This window comes from Oncorhynchus tshawytscha, unplaced genomic scaffold, assembly GCF_018296145.1.
Source record: "Oncorhynchus tshawytscha isolate Ot180627B unplaced genomic scaffold, Otsh_v2.0 Un_contig_2941_pilon_pilon, whole genome shotgun sequence".
NCBI classification, from domain to species: domain Eukaryota; kingdom Metazoa; phylum Chordata; class Actinopteri; order Salmoniformes; family Salmonidae; genus Oncorhynchus; species Oncorhynchus tshawytscha.
The window spans coordinates 124,938-144,059 of NW_024609432.1; the positions used below are offsets into that span (position 1 = coordinate 124,938).

Sequence of the window (19,122 nt, forward strand, 5' to 3'; positions counted from 1 at the left end):
GGGTCCGTTTACCATATCTTATGCAGTATTCACAAGTTTAAGTGCATCACACCTGGTGAGTTCTGAGTATAAAATGACTGGTTCTCACCCTTCAGGTTATTGTTCTGACTTTCCCAGGAAAGCCCAGCCGCGTAGGAGTGTAGATATACACCTCTTTTATCAACATACTGCTACGAGCAAAATGTTGTGAGCTTCATTCTGCAGAATCCATTATGTGAGGGAACTGTGGTTCACCTAATACATCAGACATGCTCCTGAACATCCCTCTAATCTATGTCTCTGTTAGCCTCCCCCTCCCTCTCCCAGGGGTTGCCATGCCTCCCCCTCCCTCTCCCAGGGGTTGCTGTGCCTCCCCCTCCCTCTCCCAGGGGTTGCCGTGCCTCCCCCTCCCTCTCCCAGGGGTTGCCATGCCTCCACCTCCCTCTCCCAGGGGTTGCCGTGCCTCCACCTCCCTCTCCCAGGGGTTGCCGTGCCTCCACCTCCCTCTCCCAGGGGTTGCCGTGCCTCCCCTCCCTCTCCCAGGGGTTGCCGTGCCTCCCCTCCCTCTCCCAGGGGTTGCTGTGCCTCCCCTCCCTCTCCCAGGGGTTGCTGTGCCTCCCCCTCCCTCTCCCAGGGGTTGCCGTGCCTCCCCCTTCCTCTCCCAGGATTTGCTGTGCCTCCACCTCCCTCTCCCAGGGGTTGCTGTGCCTCCACCTCCCTCTCCCAGGGGTTGCTGTGCCTCCACCTCCCTCTCCCAGGGGTTGCTGTTCCTCCACCTCCCTCTCCCAGGGGTTGCTGTGCCTCCACCTCCCTCTGCCAGGGTTTGTCAGTCACGGTGTAAGTCAGCTAGCAGACAAAGCCGTCTCACTGGCCCATGCAGGAAGGACCAGCGGAGGTGAGAGGTTGGCCCCTGCTCAGATGGGTTGGAAGCCCTGAGGGGGAGTAGAGGCTAATGACGGGGAGAAAGATGAGAGGAACAGATAAATTGGTCTCACCCCCTCAGGGGGTTTCCTTCTTGTCTTGTCCAGGGTTGTCTCACAACCACAACTCTCATCACAGCGGCTCCCTAGATTTGAGACTTGTTCTGGCTATGAGGTGTGACGTGAGGGATGTTATCTCGGGGAGCTGTGAGTCGAGCAGAAGACAAAGATGGACAATAAAGTTTCTGTTCTCCATTCAGACAAGTCCCAGCTTGCTAGACAGAAGTTTGAGGATCATTAGAAATGTCTCCAATGGATTTCAGATTTCTTTGTGTTTTAAACTGCTGTAAACATTGACTTACAGTAACCCCTTTGCAAAATCTCAAGTTACCCTAATATTGCTGGGTATAAAATGTATAGTAATGTCTATAATTCATCATTAAGGATGACACGTTCTAAAATGAATAGCAGTATAATGTATTAGCCTAACATTCATTTATATTCAGACTTTTAATAATCATCCATGTTTCCAGAATTGAATTGCAGTGGTAATTTGACACCCCATAGTGCCTGCGGGGACATATGAGTGGTTCCAGAGCATCCAGATCCCAGTCTATGGTCTTGTAATTACTGGATATACTGTGCCTTCAGAAAGTATTCAGACCCCTTGACTGTTTCCACATTTTGTTACGTTACAGCCTTATTCTAAAATGTATTAAATTGTTTTTTCCCTTATCAATCTACACATAATATCCCATAATGACAAATCAAAAACAGGTTTTTAGACATTTTTGCAAATGTATTCTAATTAAATAACTGATATCACATTTACATAAGTATTCAGACCCTTTACTCAGTACTTTGTTGAAGCACCTTTGGCAGCGATTACAGGATTGATTTTTCTTGGGTATGATGCCACAAGCTTGGCACACCTGTATTCGGGATGTTCTCCCAATCTTCTTTACAAATCCTCTCAATCTCTGTCAGGTTGGATGGGGAACATTGCTGCACAGCTATTTTCCTATTTCTCAGAGATGTTCGATCGGGTTCAAGTCCATGCTCTGGCTTGGCAACTCAAGGACATTCAGAGACTTGTCCCAAAGCCACTCCTGCATTGTCTTGGCTGTGTGCTTAGGGTTGTTGTCCTGTTGGAAGGTGAACCTTCACCACAGTCTGAGGTCCTGAGAGCTCTGGTGCAGGTTTTCATCAAGGATCTCTCTATACTTTGCTCCATTCATCTGTCCCTTGATCCTGACTAGTCTACCTTTTGCTGAAAAACATCCCCACAGCATGATGCTGCCACCACCATGCTTCACCTTAGGGATGGTGCCAGGTTTCCTCTAGACATGACGCTTGGCATTCAGGCTAAAGAGTTCAATCTTTGTCTTTTGGCAAACTCCAAGCGGGCTGTCATGCTTTTTACTGAGGTGTGGCTTCGGTCTGGCCACTCTACCATAAAGGCCCTATTGGTGGAGTGCTACAGAGATGGTTGTCCTTCTGGAAGGTTCTCTTATCTCCACAGAGGAACTCTGGAGCTCTATCAGAGTGACCATCAGGTTCTTGGTCACTTCGCTGACCAAGGCCCTTCTCCCCCGATTGCACAGTTTGACTCTAGGAAGAGTCTCGGTGGTTCCAAACATCTTAAATTTAAGAATGATAGAGGCCACTGTGTTCTTGCGGACCTTCAATGCTGCAGACGTTTTTTTGGTACCCTTCCCCAGATCTCTGACTCGATACGATCCTGTCTCGGAGCTCTACGGACAATTCCTTCGACCTCATGGCTTGGTTTTTGCACTGTCAACTGTGGGACCTTATATAGACAGGTGTGTGCCTTTCCAAATCATGTCCAATCAATATAATTTACCACAGGTGGACTCCAATCAAGTTGTAGAATCATCTCAAGGATGACCAATGGAAAATTATGTTCTTTATAATACATTCGTAAAAATGTCTAAAAACCTGTTTTTTGCTTTGTTGTTATGGGGTTTTGTATGTAGATTTCTGAGGATTTATTTGATTTTATTTCATCCATTTTAGAATAACAAAATGTGGAAAACATCAAGGGGTCTGAATACTTTCCAAATGCATTGTAGATGTGTTTACTGCAACTCAGTTGACTGACCAACATTTACTGTAGGAATCTGCTTTGAAAGCTATTAATCAGTAATGTATCTTAAACTGTAGAAACATTTGACTTGTGTTCATGCCTGTGTGAGTTTCTGTTCTGAGACCTGCTACTTGATGCATGTCCGAGGATATGTCTGGGTGCTTTGGTGTGTGTCTGTGTTTTAGATGTGTGTGTGTGTGTGTGTGTGTGTGTGTGTGTGTGTGTGTGTGTGTGTGTGTGTGTGTGTGTGTGTGTGTGTGTTTTCTAACAGCTGTTCCTGTGTATCCCTCTGGATTTCCAGGTGTCCAGCGACAGATTGTTCACTGTGTGGAGAGGACCTCTGGGATAGTAGAAGAGGGCTACTGTGACCCGACGACCCGTCCTGACGATAAACGAGCCAGCTGCAATGAGGAGCTTTGCCCAGCCATGTGAGTTTGCCCCCAGGACCAGATTTATACTGGGACAAGACCCACTGTAGGGCTTGCATGCTCTCTCACACACACACACCTTTTTAAACACACACACACGTACATGCACACACACGCACATACACACACACCTTTGTAAACACACACACACATTCATGCACACACACGCACATACACACACACGCACACACGCACACACCTTTGTAAACACACACACACACATACATGCACACACACGCACATACACACACACGCACATACACACACACACACACACCTTTGTAAACACACACAAATCATACATGCGTTCATTAACACACCAGAAAGGCCTCCCGAGTGGCGCAGTGGTCTAAAGCACTGCATCGCAATGCTAGCTGTGCTGCTAGAGAGATTCTGGGTTTGAGTCCAGGCTCTGTCACAGCTGGACACGACCGGGAGAACCATGGGGCGGCGCACAATTGGCCCAGCATCGTCCGGGTTAGGGGAGGGTTTGGCCAGCAGGGATCGCCTTGTCCCATCGCGCTCTAGCGACTCCTGTGGTGGGCCGGGCGCAGTGCACGCTGACACGGTCGCCAGGTGTACGGTGTTTCCTGCGACACATTGGTGCGGCTGGCTTCCGGGTTAAGTGGGCATTGTGTCAAGAAGCAGTGCGGCTTGGTTAGGTTACGTGTTTCGGAGGACGCACGGCTCTCGACCTTCGCCTCTCCAGAATCCGTTGGGGAGTTGCAGCGATGAGACAAGACCATAACTACCAATTGGATACCACGAAATTGGGGGGGGAGGGGTAAAACAAATATTAGAATCATTAATACACCAGAAATAATACACCCTCTCAAACATGTACTAAGCATAAACACACACACACACACATTACACTTTCTGTCTGTCTTTCTTCGTGACCATTCCATTCAGATGGTGGGTGGGCGAGTGGCAGAAGTGCTCGGCCACGTGCGGTGAGAAGGGCTTGGCCAAGAGGACGGTGCTGTGCATCCAGGCCGTGGGTCTGGAGGAGAACAGAGCCCTGCAGCCCTCTGAATGTCACCACATACCCAGGCCTGAGTCAGCGGCGCCTTGTAACGCTCATGTCCCCTGCCCCGCGGACTGGTCCACAGGCAACTGGTCTGAGGTGAGGAGGCCATTCAGGGGAATGTGATACGGCTCCAGCAGTGACTCACACAGAGAAGGGAGAGGCTAAGGAAGGAAGGAACATCTGGTCTCGTCATGTTTATTGTGGAAAATGCTGAATTTTCTGCACTGGAAGTACAAGTTGAAACAGAGGATAGTTTAACTCTGGTTCCACGATATTTGAGTGGAGTAGGCATGGGAAAGATTTTGAGGAAGCAGCTAACACACTATGTATAACCTAATTTAAATGTATACGAACTTAATTGTAAGTGAAAACTCTTATGAGCACCATGAAGAGGAGAGGAGGTGGACAGGTCAGGAAGGGTAGAGGAGGTGGACAGGTCCTGAAGGGTAGAGGAGGTGGACAGGTCAGGAAGGGTAGAGGAGGTGGACAGGTCCTGAAGGGTAGAGGAGGTGGACAGGTCCTGAAGGGTAGAGGAGGTGGACGGGTCCTGAAGAGTAGAGGAGGTGGACAGGTCCTGAAGGGTATGATGGAGGTGGACAGGTCCTGAAGGGTATGATGGAGGTGGACAGGTCCTGAGGGTAGAGGAGGTGGACAGGTCCTGAGGGTAGAGGAGGTGGACAGGTCAGGAAGGGTAGAGGAGGTGGACGGGTCCTGAAGAGTAGAGGAGGTGGCCAGGTCCTGAAGAGTAGAGGAGGTGGACAGGTCCTGAAGGGTAGAGGAGGTGGACAGGTCCTGAAATGTAGAGGCGGTGGACAGGTCCTGAAGAGGAGAGGAGGTGGACAGGTCCTGAAGAGGAGAGGAGGTGGACAGGTCATGAGGAGGTGGACAGGTCCTGAAGGGTAGAGGAAGGAGTTGGACAGGTCAGGAAGGGTAGAGGAGGTGGACAGGTCCTGAAGATTAGGTGTGTACAGGTCCTGACGATTAGGTGTGTACAGGTCCTGAAGATTTGGTGTGTACAGGTCCTGAAGATTTGGTGTGTACAGGTCCTGAAGATTTGGTGTGTACAGGTCCTGAAGATTAGGTGTGTACAGGTCCTGAAGGGTAGAGGAGGTGGACAGGTCCTGAAGAGTAGGTGTTTACAGGTCCTGAAGAGTAGGTGTTTACAGGTCCTGAAGAGTAGGTGTTTACAGGTCCTGAAGAGTAGGTGTTTACAGGTCCTGAAGAGTAGGTGTGTACACGTCCTGAAGAGTAGGTGTTTACAGGTCCTGAAGTTTACAGGTAGGTGTTTACAGGTCCTGAAGATTAGGTGTTTACAGGTCCTGAAGAGTAGGTGTGTACAGGTCCTGAAGGGTAGTGTGGACAGGTCCTGAAGAGTAGGTGTTTACAGGTCCTGAAGAGTAGGTGTTTACAGGTCCTGAAGAGTAGGTGTGTTTACAGGTCCTGAAGAGTAGGTGTTTACAGGTCCTGAAGAGTAGGTGTTTACAGGTCCTGAAGAGTAGGTGTTTACAGGTCCTGAAGAGTAGGTGTTTACAGGTCCTGAAGAGTAGGTGTTTACAGGTCCTGAAGAGTAGGTGTTTACAGGTCCTGAAGAGTAGGTGTTTACAGGTCCTGAAGAGTAGGTGTTTACAGGTCCTGAAGAGTAGGTGTTTACAGGTCCTGAAGAGTAGGTGTTTACAGGTCCTGAAGGGTAGGTGTGTACAGGTCCTGAAGAGTAGGTGTTTACAGGTCCTGAAGAGTAGGTGTTTACAGGTCCTGAAGAGTAGGTGTGTACAGGTCCTGAAGGGTAGAGGAGGTGGACAGGTCCTGAAGAGTAGGTGTTTACAGGTCCTGAAGAGTAGGTGTTTACAGGTCCTGAAGAGTAGGTGTTTACAGGTCCTGAAGAGTAGGTGTTTACAGGTCCTGAAGAGTAGGTGTTTACAGGTCCTGAAGAGTAGGTGTTTACAGGTCCTGAAGAGTAGGTGTTTACAGGTCCTGAAGAGTAGGTGTTTACAGGTCCTGAAGAGTAGGTGTGTACAGGTCCTGAAGAGTAGGTGTTTACAGGTCCTGAAGAGTAGGTGTTTACAGGTCCTGAAAGTAGGTGTACAGGTGTTTACAGGTCCTGAAGAGTAGGTGTTTACAGGTCCTGAAGAGTAGGTGTTTACAGGTCCTGAAGAGTAGGTGTGTACAGGTCCTGAAGAGTAGGTGTGTACAGGTCCTGAAGAGTAGGTGTTTACAGGTCCTGAAGAGTAGGTGTTTACAGGTCCTGAAGAGTAGGTGTTTACAGGTCCTGAAGAGTAGGTGTTTACAGGTCCTGAAGAGTAGGTGTTTACAGGTCCTGAAGAGTAGGTGTTTACAGGTCCTGAAGAGTAGGTGTTTACAGGTCCTGAAGAGTAGGTGTTTACAGGTCCTGAAGAGTAGGTGTTTACAGGTCCTGAAGAGTAGGTGTTTACAGGTCCTGAAGAGTAGGTGTGTACAGGTCCTGAAGAGTAGGTGTTTACAGGTCCTGAAGAGTAGGTGTTTACAGGTCCTGAAGAGTAGGTGTTTACAGGTCCTGAAGAGTAGGTGTGTACAGGTCCTGAAGAGTAGGTGTTTACAGGTCCTGAAGATTAGGTGTGTACAGTACCATGTTGTTTATAAAGTTGGCACTCTAACTGGTGTTTAGCGGGTGTAAATATAAAGCTGTGTTATCGATCCGTTACCAGTCTGTCCTAATCTGACCCTCCTCTGCTTCTCCCATAGTGCTCGCTGACGTGTGGCGGTGGTGTGCGGAGCCGAAAGGTTGTCTGTTCCAGAAACACAGGGGTGGACTGTGACCCCCGAAAGAATCCCAGTTCTCTTACTCCATGCTACCTCCAGGACTGTCCTCAGATCATCGACGTCTTCGGTGGCAGCAACGACTGGTCTGGCAGTGGTTCGTCAAGCAAGGAAATCAACGAAATCAACTCCATCCCTGACTCCAACCCCCTGCCCAAACACAGTACGACTAGAGCTCAGCCAAGGGCCCCTAACAATCTGAATAACATCATCCCCCACCCGAATCACATTGACAAGACCACTGACAACTCAGCCAAAAACAATGTACCGGTGGACGATTTTTACTACGACTACAACTTCATCAAATTCCACGAGGACATTTCCTACGACTTTGGCTTGGGGAACAACGGTAAAGACTTGGTGGATGATCTTGGACCAGATCCACAACAGGAGCCTAAACCAAGTTCTAGTGCAGAAGAACATGTTTACAGAGAAACTACAACAGATCCTCCCACAACTACCTCACCCATTTCTACCACTTTTGAGACGACTCCTTTCATTAGGGAAGTTGAGGAACCACAAGACCCTAACCTGGACAATGCAGAGATTGATGGAAGACTACAGACGGAGAAACCCAATGAAGTAGAGCGAGAGGAGGATTTACTCCTTTCAGAGGACTATTTTCTACCTGTTTCCACCACACCCTCAGCACCAGTTTTAGAGACCAGGTTTTCACAAAGCTGGAAAGAAACAAACAGTAATTTTGGTTGGCCTCATTACCTCAGCACAGCAGCCAGCCCGGTGCCCACTAGCATGGGAACCACTGAGAACACACATGGGCCCCAGAGTGAAAAAAATGATGATGAAAACACTGACATTTATGTCCATTTTGATGTGAAAGACAGCAATGTTGGTACAACCATCGAATGTACCACCACTGCCCCTGTCAGCCATGACTATGAAGATGCCACCGTACCCACAACGATGGTAGAAGAGGTGAAAGAAGTGGGTGTTTTGGACTACAATTCCCACCAGGAGACTGCAATTGGACTACCATCCCCTGGCTACCAAGATGAAAAGGAGAGCCCGCTTCCACCCCTGGATCCACCTTCCCCAGGACCTGTGTTTGAGTTTGAAACATACGAGGACAGCTTTTTCACCACAACCCTGTCCCAATGGGAGGCAACCACCTCTCTTCCATACGAGCCACCAGCCCCAGACTCTACTGGAGATTACAATGGCTTTTTCCCTGGTGAACCAGACTTTGATCAGCAGGACTTTGAAATTGAGCCCAAAGCTGATAGCGAAGTCAATTTAGGGGTCACCGACAGTGACTTCACCGTGACCTCACGTCCTGTGCCTCAGGAGCCACATCTTCCACCCTCTCCTCCCCCACCTCTTTCCCATTCACTCTCAGGAAACCAGGAGAACATCAAACACAGCACATCAACAACTGGAAGTGACTCTCCTCCTCCTACTCATCTGGAAGGAGACCCTCAGTCTCCACCTCCGTCAATGTTAGCAGAGACAGAGCCAGCCACAGCCCAGTTAGAGACAGACATTTCAGCACAGTCCTCCACGACTGGGCCAACTCCATCTAAAGGGGCCAATGCGGGCCCTCCATTCCCCTCCCCATATGGGTGGTCAGAGATTGACTACAATGAGATCCTCATCCCCCCCATGCTGAGATCCAGGGGCATGGACCCTTCCCTCACATACCAACCCCCAGTGGATGTCACCACAACCACTCCCCAGGATGGCACGAAACCCATGCCCCCCACCCAGTCCCCTGAGCCAGCCGTGCCCCCACCCAGTCCCCTGAGCCAGCCGTGCACCCCACTCATTCCCCTGAGCCAGCCGTGCCCCCCACCCAGTCCTCTGAGCCAGCCATGCTCACTCTGCCAACCCATTCTCCCACCACACTCTGGTGGACACCAGAGCCAACCCCAGTGCCAAGCCCAGCTTCCACTCCAAACGCCACAGCTTCCTTCTGGAGAGCCGGCAACTGGAGCGCAGTGAGTTGCACCACTCTCTATGCATTCCACACATTCTCCCTGGTGTAAATGTAGTGTGTAGGAGGAACAATGCCCAGCAGTGTGCCACTATTAATGTCCCCATCCCTTTATTATGCTAACATACTGTCACCCTGGCCTCAGGTTCCTACATAAACAACCCAACTCTCCTATCATGGTGAGTGGCTGCTCTCTGACCTTTTCAGATTGCCAGCAGGGAAATATATCAGCCCCACAGGTCATGACACAGTGAATGCCACTTTCTGTATGTGTTTTAACAGTGAAATCAAATGTGACTTGCACTCTCTCTCAAAGTCAACCACATTCACTCTGTACAGAAACACAGAACAGTCTCTCGTAATTCCATTGTGTTGGGTTTTTAAATGAGGAAGTATTTTGTCTTCCGTGACTAATCTCTATGTATCTGAATGGGCTGCAACTCAGTGTATTACAAGACATTGAATGATGCCTGGTTCACTCCTCACTGCCTCCCCTTGTGTTGCAGTGTTCTACTAGCTGTGGTCTGGGGGCCATCTGGAGGTTGGTGGTCTGCAGCACGGGACTGGAGTCTGACTGTGACCTGACCAAGAGGCCTGTGCCGGCCCGGCGCTGCTACCTCCGACCCTGCTCCTCCTGGAGGATAGGGAACTGGACCAAGGTGAGGCCCCACACCAGGGAGTGGACGATAATGGAATGTTGTAGCGATAGCTCAGGGATGATAAGGGACTGTTGTAGCGATAACTCAGGGATGATAAGGGAATGCTATATTGATAGCTCAGGGATGATAAGGGAATGTTGTAGCGATAACTCAGGGATGATAAGGGAATGTTGTAGCGATAACTCAGGGATGATAAGGGAATGCTATATTGATACCCCAGGGATGATAAGGGAATGTTGTAGCGATAACTCAGGGATGATAAGGGAATGTTGTAGTGATAACTCAGGGATGATAAGGGAATGCTGTAGCGATAACACAGGGATGATAAGGGAATGTTGTAGTGATAACTCAGGGATGATAAGGGAATGTTGTAGCGATAACTCTGGGATGATAAGGGAATGTTGAAGCGATAACTCAGGGATGATAAGGGAATGCTGTAGCGATAACTCAGGGATGATAAGGGAATGTTGTAGCGATAACTCGGGGATGATACGGGAATGTTGTAGCGATAACTCAGGGATGATAAGGGAATGTTGTAGCAATAACTCAGGGATGATAAGGGAATGTTGTAGCGATAACCCAGGGATGATAAGGGAATGTTAAAGTGATAACTCAGGGATGATAAGGGAATGCTGTAGCGATAACTCAGGGATGATAAGGGAATGTTGTAGTGATAACTCGGGGATGATACGGGAATGTTGTAGCGATAACTCAGGGATGATAAGGGAATGTTGTAGCAATAACTCGAAATGATAAGGGAATGTTGTAGCAATATCTCAGGGATGGTTCAATAATGATGTATCTGTAAGGGGTGCGTAACCGGTGGCAGGGAAGTCAGACGCAGGAGAGCAGAACTTGGTAATAGCCGGAGCAGTTTAATAGCAAAACCAACTGCAATAAAAATAACAAGATATTGGGTACAAAAACCCATCGTGCACCAATCAACACGTGCACAAGCACTTACAAATAAACAATCCCACAGAAAGACATGGGGGGAAGAGAGGGTTAAATACACAACAAGTGATTGAGGGAATTTAAACCAGGTGTGAGGAAAACCAGACAAAACACATGGAAAATGAAAAGTGGATCGATGATGGCTAGAAGACCGGCGACGCCGACCGCCGAGTGCCGCCCGAACAAGGAGAGGATCCGACTTCGGCGGAAGTCGTGACAGTATCATGACTCATGTTTGGGAAGATAATGAAATGTTGTGTCATGACTCAGGCATGGGACGATAATGGAATGGTGTAGTGATAACTCTGGGATGGGCCAATAATGGAATGTTGTAGTAATAACTCTGGGATGGGCCGATAATGGAATGTTGTATCATGACTCAGGCATGGGACGATAATGGAATGGTGTAGCAATAACTCTGGGAAGGGACGATAATGGAATGGTGTAGCAATAACTCTGGGATGGGACGATAATGGAATGGTGTAGCAATAACTCAGGGATGGCCCGATAATGGAATGTTGTAGCAATAACTCTGGGAAGGGACGATAATGGAATGTTGTAGCAATAACTCTGGGAAGGGACGATAATGGAATGTTGTAGCAATAACTCTGGGAAGGGACGATAATGGAATGTTGTATCATGACTCAGAGATGATAATGGAATGTTGTATCATGACCCAGGGATGATAATGGAATGTTGTATCATGACTCAGGGATGATAATGGAATGTTGTATCATGACTCAGGGATGATAATGGAATGTTGTATCATGACTCAGGGATGATAATGGAATGTTGTATCATGACTCAGGCATGGGACAATAATGGAATGTTATCGCGATAACAATGCAATAACTCAGAGAAGGGACGATAATGGCATAGCAATAACAACAATAACAATAAGGGAAGGGACGATATTGGAATGTTGTATCATGACTCAGGGATGATAATGGAATGTTGTATCATGACTCAGGGATGATAATGGAATGTTGTATCATGACTCAGGGATGATAATGGAATGTTGTATCATGACTCAGGGATGATAATGGAATGTTGTATCATGACTCAGAGATGATAATGGAATGTTGTATCATGACTCAGGGATGATAATGGAATGGTGTAGCAATAACTCTGGGATGGGCCGATAATGGAATGTTGTAGCAATAACTCTGGGATGGGCCGATAATGGAATGTTGTATCATGACTCAGGGATGATAAAGGATTGTTGTATCATGACTCAGGCATGGGACAATAGTGGAATGTTATCGCGATAACTCATGGATGGGCCGATAATGGAATGTTGTATCATGACTCAGAGATGATAATGGAATGTTGTATCACGACTCAGGGATGATAATGGAATGTTGTATCATGACTCAGGGATGATAATGGAATGTTGTATCATGACTCAGGGATGATAAAGGATTGTTGTATCATGACTCAGGCATGGGACAATAATGGAATGTTATCGCGATAACTCATGGATGGGGCGATAATGGAATGTTGTATTGCAATAACAATGATGGGATAATGGAATATTAATGCATTAATAATACATCAGTCAGTATAGTATCAAGCAACTTTTTATCACGATAACAGGATTGTTTAAGCTCCGTCCCTCTCACCCTCTTTCGCCCCAGTGTTCCAAGAACTGTGGTGGTGGGGTGACCCTGCGTGAGATCCAGTGCTTTGACACCAGGGACCAGAGGCCTTTGCGGCCCTTCCACTGTCAGACCGTGTCTACCCGGCCGGTGGCCCGCATGCCCTGCCTACCCCAGCCCTGCCTGGACTGGTACTCTTCTTCCTGGGGACAGGTTAGTTACATCCTTTCCTCCCATCTCCTTCTCTCCTCACCTCTCTCCTTACTACCCATAGTTATGCCTAACCTCTCACTGTGATAGTTGTGATTATATTCTGTGACAGTTCATTTGTAGTAAGACGTTATCATCACTGTGATAGTTGATGTGTAATAAGGAGTTATCACTGTGATAGTTGATTTGTAATAAGGGGTTATCACTGTGATAGTTGATTTGTAATAAGGGGTTATCACTGTGATAGTTGATTTGTAATAAGGGGTTATCACTGTGATAGTTGATTTGTAATAAGGGGTTATCACTGTGATAGTTGATTTGTAATAAGGGGTTATCACTGTGATAGTTAATTTGTAATAAAGGGTTATCACTGTGATAGTTAATGTGTAATAAGGAGTTATCGCTGTGATAGTTGATGTGTAATAAGGAGTTACCTACATAGTTACCCTCATGCAATGTTAAGTGCTTTGAGACTGTCTGAAAAGCACTATGCACAGTCATGGTTATCCTTAAAAGTGTGTGTGTGTGTGTGTGTGTGTGTGTGTGTGTGTGTGTTTCCCAGTGCTCTGAGGTGTGTGGGGGAGGGGAGCAGCAGCGTCTGGTTACCTGTCCAGAAGAGGATCGCTGTGACGAGGCCCATCTGCCCAGCAACATCCAGGCCTGTAACAGCCAACCCTGTACCCAATGGGTCACTGGCTCCTGGGGACAGGTAAGAGAAACATACTGTGCACACACAAACACAGCCTACAGGTGTTGTGTGTATGTGAAGGATGTACCATTGTGCCTTCGTTTACAGTAATGTTGCATTGTATTGTGTACCTGCTCACATGCACCCACACAGAGAAATAATCACAGACAATCACAGCACCATACAACGTGATTGTTTACGCTCTGCGGTAGTAGATGTTCTGTCTTAGACTTTAATGTGTGAATCACAATACAGGATTGAAAAAATTCAGGCTTGAAAAAATTTGGGATTGTAAACAAAGCAATAGGAACTCCTAGGTGGGAGAGTAGAATAGAATGGAACTCCTAGGTGGGAGAGTAGAATGGAAATCCTAGGTGGGAGAATAGAATGGAACTTCTAGGTGGGAGAGTAGAATGGAACTCCTAGGTGGGAGAGTAGAATAGAAGGGAACTCCTAGGTGGGAGAGTAGAATAGAATGGAACTCCTAGGTGGGAGAGTAGAATAGAAGGGAACTCCTAGGTGGGAGAGTAGAATAGAAGGGAACTCCTAGGTGGGAGAGTAGAATAGAAGGGAACTCCTAGGTGGGAGAGTAGAATAGAAGGGAACTCCTAGGTGGGAGAGTAGAATAGAAGGGAACTCCTAGGTGGGAGAGTAGAATAGAATGGAACTCCTAGGTGGGAGAGTAGAATAGAAGGGAACTCCTAGGTGGGAGAGTAGAATAGAAGGGAACTCCTAGGTGGGGAGAATAGAATGGAACTCCTAGGTGGGAGAGTAGAATAGAATGGAACTCCTAGGTGGGGAATAGAATGGAACTCCTAGGTAGGGGAGAATAGAATGGAACTAGAATGGAACTCCTAGGTGGGAGAATAGAATGGAACTCCTAGGTGGGAGAGTAGAATAGAAGAATGGAACTCCTAGGTGGGAGAGTAGAATAGAATGGAACTCCTAGGTGGGAGAGTAGAATAGAATGGAACTCCTAGGTGGGAGAGTAGAATAGAAGGGAACTCCTAGGTGGGAGAGTAGAATAGAAGGGAACTCCTAGGTGGGAGAGTAGAATAGAATGGAACTCCTAGGTGGGAGAATAGAATGGAACTCCTAGGTGGGAGAATAGAATGGAACTCCTAGGTGGGAGAATAGAATAGAATGGAACTCCTAGGTGGGAGAGTAGAATAGAAGGGAACTCCTAGGTGGGAGAATAGAATGGAACTTCTAGGTGGGAGAGTAGAATAGAATGGAACTCCTAGGTGGGAGAATAGAATAGAATGGAACTCCTAGGTGGGAGAGTAGAATAGAATGGAACTCCTAGGTGGGAGAGTAGAATAGAAGGGAACTCCTAGGTGGGAGAGTAGAATAGAATGGAACTCCTAGGTGGGAGAGTAGAATAGAATGGAACTCCTAGGTGGGAGAGTAGAATAGAAGGGAACTCCTAGGTGGGAGAGTGGAATAGAAGGAACTCCTGGAGTAGAATAGAATGGAACTCCTAGAATAGAATGGAACTCCTAGGTGGGAGAGTAGAATAGAAGGGAACTAGGTGGGGAGAGAATCCTAGGTGGGAGAGGAATAGAAGAATGGAACTCCTGGGTGGGAGATAGAGAATGGAACTCCTAGGTGGTGGGAGAGTAGAATGAATGGAACTCCTAGGTGGGAGAGTAGAATAGAATGGAACTCCTAGGTGGGAGAGTAGAATAGAATGGAACTCCTAGGTGGGAGAATAGAATAGAAGGGAACTCCTAGGTGGGAGAGGAGAATAGAAGGGAACTCCTAGGTGGGAGAGTAGAATAGAATGGAACTCCTAGGTGTGAGAGTAGAATAGAATGGAACTCCTAGGTGGGAGAGTGGAATAGAATGGAACTCCTAGGTGGGTGAGTGGAATAGAATGGAACTCCTAGGTGGGAGAATAGAATGGAACTTCTAGGTGGGAGAATAGAATGGAACTCCTAGGTGGGAGAATAGAATGGAACTCCTAAGTGGGAGAGTAGAATAGAAGGGAACTCCTAGCTGGGAGAGTAGAATAGAAGGGAACTCCTAGGTGGGAGAGTACAATAGAAGGGAACTCCTAGGTGGGAGAGTACAATAGAAGGGAACTCCTAGGTGGGAGAGTAGAATAGAAGCGAACCCCTAGGTGGGAGAGTAGAATAGAAGGGAACTCCTAGGTGGGAGAGTAGAATAGAATGGAACTCCTAGGTGGGAGAATAGAATGGAACTCCTAGGTGGGAGAATAGAATGGAACTCCTAGGTGGGAGAGTAGAATAGAAGGGAACTCCTAGGTGGGAGAGTAGAATAGAAGGGAACTCCTAGGTGGGAGAGTAGAATAGAATGGAACTCCTAGGTGGGAGAATAGAATGGAACTCCTAGGTGGGAGAATAGAATGGAACTTCTAGGTGGGAGAATAGAATGGAACTCCTAGGTGGGAGAGTAGAATAGAAGGGAACTCCTAGGTGGGAGAGTAGAATAGAATGGAACTCCTAGGTGGGAGAGTAGAATAGAAGGGAACTCCTAGGTGGGAGAGTAGAATAGAATGGAACTCCTAGGTGGGAGAGTAGAATAGAATGGAACTCCTAGGTGGGAGAGTAGAATAGAATGGAACTCCTAGGTGGGAGAGTAGAATAGAATGGAACTCCTAGGTGGGAGAATAGAATGGAACTTCTAGGTGGGAGAGTAGAATAGAATGGAACTCCTAGGTGGGAGAATAGAATAGAATGGAACTCCTAGGTGGGAGAGTAGAATAGAATGGAACTCCTAGGTGGGAGAGTAGAATAGAATGGAACTCCTAGGTGGGATGGAGGTAGAATAGAATGGAACTGGAACCTAGGTGGGAGAGAGAATAGAATGGAACTCCTAGGTGGGAGAGTAGAATAGAATGGAACTCCTAGGTGGGAGAGTAGAATAGAATGGAACTCCTAGGTGGGAGAGTAGAATAGAATGGAACTCCTAGGTGGGAGGTAGAGAATGGGAGATAGAATAGAAGGGAACTCCTAGGTGGGAAGTAGAATAGAAGGGAACTCCTAGGTGGGATAGAAGTAGAATAGAATGGAACTCCTAGGTGGGAGAGCAGAATAGAAGGGAACTCCTAGGAGAGAACTCCTAGGGAGAATAGAATGGAACTCCTAGGTAGAATAGAATGGAACTCCTAGGTGGGAGAATAGAAGGTAGAATGGAACCTAGGTGGGAGAGTAGAATAGAAGGGAACTCCTAGGTGGGAGGAACTCCTAGAATAGAAGGGAACCCTGGGTAGGTGGGAGGTGGGAGAATAGAATGGAACTCCTAGGTGGGAGAGGAACTCCTAGGTGGAGAGAACTCCTAGGAACTCCTGGGAGAGTAGAATGGAACTCCTAGGTGGGAGAGTAGAATAGAAGGGAACTCCTAGGTGGGAGAGTAGAATAGAAGGAAAACCCTAGGTGGGAGAGTAGAATAGAATGGAACTCCTAGGTGGGAGAATAGAATAGAAGGGAACTCCTAGGTGGGAGAGTAGAATAGAAGGGAACTAGAATAGAATGGAACCCTAGGTGGGAGAGTAGAATAGAATGGAACTCCTAGGTGGGACAGTAGAATAGAATGGAACTCCTAGGTGGGACAGTAGAATAGAATGGAACTCCTAGGTGGGAGAGTAGAATAGAAGGGAACTCCTAGGTGGGAGAGTAGAATAGAAGGGAACTCCTAGGTGGGAGAGTAGAATAGAATGGAACTCCTAGGTGGGAGAGTAGAATAGAATGGAACTCCTAGGTGGGAGAGTAGAATAGAAGGGAACTCCTAGGTGGGAGAGTAGAATAGAATGGAACTCCTAGGTGGGACAGTAGAATAGAATGGAACTCCTAGGTGGGAGAGTAGAATAGAAGGGAACTCCTAGGTGGGACAGTAGAATAGAATGGAACTCCTAGGTGGGAAATTCACAAACACATGCAAATTGTAACTGAATGAAAATGGAGCTTTGCTTTGCTTTGAATAACACAGAAACCCATATTACCTCATGAGAACTCTACAAAGACTTCTCTTCAGCAAAGAATAGAATGACTGTGGTTTTGTTAAAACCCGCAATACAACGCAATTTCTGAGTCTGAACTAGAAAGCTACAAAAATGATTATTGACTTCAAGCTGCAGAAGGTGAGCACCCCAACATGTTTCAGACCTCATGCTGTTCAGCCAGCAATTACATGACTCATCCAGAGCCCACAACCCCCTCCATCACTCCTTCCATCCTCCCTCAGAAGTTGCAGCCAAACCAGTCGTTGATAGCAGCAAGTACTGCTTTAATCCCAAACCACGTCAAAACTGCAAGACACCCTTTACTAGGAGGGAGAGAGGAAGAGAAAATGCACACACACCAAGTCCTCCACTAAGCCTTTGTATTGCCTCCCTCAAGCTAGTGACTGACCTAGCTTAACACGAGCACACACACAGAGCCAGGCTCCCTATGGATCTGTGTGTTTGTGTGTGCCAGGCACGTGCCCACCTCAGGGGCTTGATGAGGAATGACTTTCACCATGATTAGAATGTGGGGGAGATGGAGCCATCAGGCCTGCTGCTGTGTAGCTGATGTGCTTTGATTTGCTCGGTGGTAATGGCCTTAAGAGGAGGGAGAGCCAGGCTGAGCCAGGAAGCAAGGAAGCTATTGACGAGGGTAGCCTAGGTTTGTGGCAGACGCTGTGCATCTAATCTAATTACTGTGATCAAGAACACTCTATAAATGGACTGATGTCGTAGTTACTGCTCATTACCGACCGGATCAATCACCGCCTGATGTCAATCAATGTTCTTAAAACTGTGTTTGCCTGTTCTTCTGTGGAAAACACCTTGTCTTGTTACTGCCATAGGACTGGATCATTATTGAACCTTTTTGGATGATTGCACTCCATGTCTTTATCTGTTAAGGGACACACACAACACCAGTACAGTATTGCAGCAGGTATTCACATATAGGGCTGTAGCGGTCACATATAGGGCTGTAGCGGTCACATATAGGGCTGTAGCGGTCACATATAGGGCTGTAGCGGTCACATATAGGGCTGTAGCGGTCACATATAGGGCTGTAGCGGTCACATATAGGGGGCTGTAGCGGTCACATATAGGGCTGTAGCGGTCACATATAGGGCTGTAGCGGTCACATATAGGGCTGTAGCGGTCACATATAGGGCTGTAGCGCGGTCACATATAGGGCTGTAGCGGTCACATATAGGGCTGTAGCGGTCACATATAGGGCTGTAGCGGTCACATATAGGGCTGTAGCGGTCACATATAGGGCTGTAGCGGTCACAGAGTTTTGTCAGCTGCTGATTGTCAAGCAAATAACTGCCGGTCTCACGGTAATTGACCGTTAATTAATATAAACACATTTAGCATCTTCTAGCTTCCACACACAGCCTACAAGCCACTAATGCAGACCTTTGGAACATCTACATTTTAAAAAATCAAATAAATCCATGTAATATAGCCGACACCTTCTCAATAAATCCATGATTTATTACAGACAGGTCTAAAGAAACATGATATTTCAGAAGAACAGAACAGCAGACTCTGAGTTGTCCTTATGTCAGTCAGGTCCTGATCCGGCTATGTCATATGGCTGTGGGCTACACTAGTTCATTTAGCAGACAAGATTTGGTTAGAATGACATTATTTTATACTACTTTATATTACTTTATAGTATGAAGAATACTATTCTGTGTTGAGCGGTCAACAAAGAAACAGGTACTTCTATGTGCTTCATTTACAGTTATTAATGTAACTTTGTTCTACAAATGTTGGGCTACATGTTTAGATTTTTTATACATTGTAAGGCTGCATGATGCGACTCTACAATTATTTGT

The 19,122-nt window shown here is 47.1% G+C and overlaps 1 protein-coding gene across 1 annotated transcript in view; it reads left to right on the top strand.

Annotated features, from left to right (window-relative positions):
- Positions 1–19,122, top strand: part of LOC112264251 (A disintegrin and metalloproteinase with thrombospondin motifs 12) — a 160,798-nt gene that overhangs the window by 116,717 nt on the left and 24,959 nt on the right. Inside the window, 7 exon segments of the mRNA XM_042315279.1 lie at positions 3,308–3,434; positions 4,347–4,560; positions 7,183–9,186; positions 9,189–9,212; positions 9,715–9,867; positions 12,459–12,632; positions 13,192–13,338. Coding sequence (XP_042171213.1) covers positions 3,308–3,434; positions 4,347–4,560; positions 7,183–9,186; positions 9,189–9,212; positions 9,715–9,867; positions 12,459–12,632; positions 13,192–13,338 — 2,843 coding nt within the window.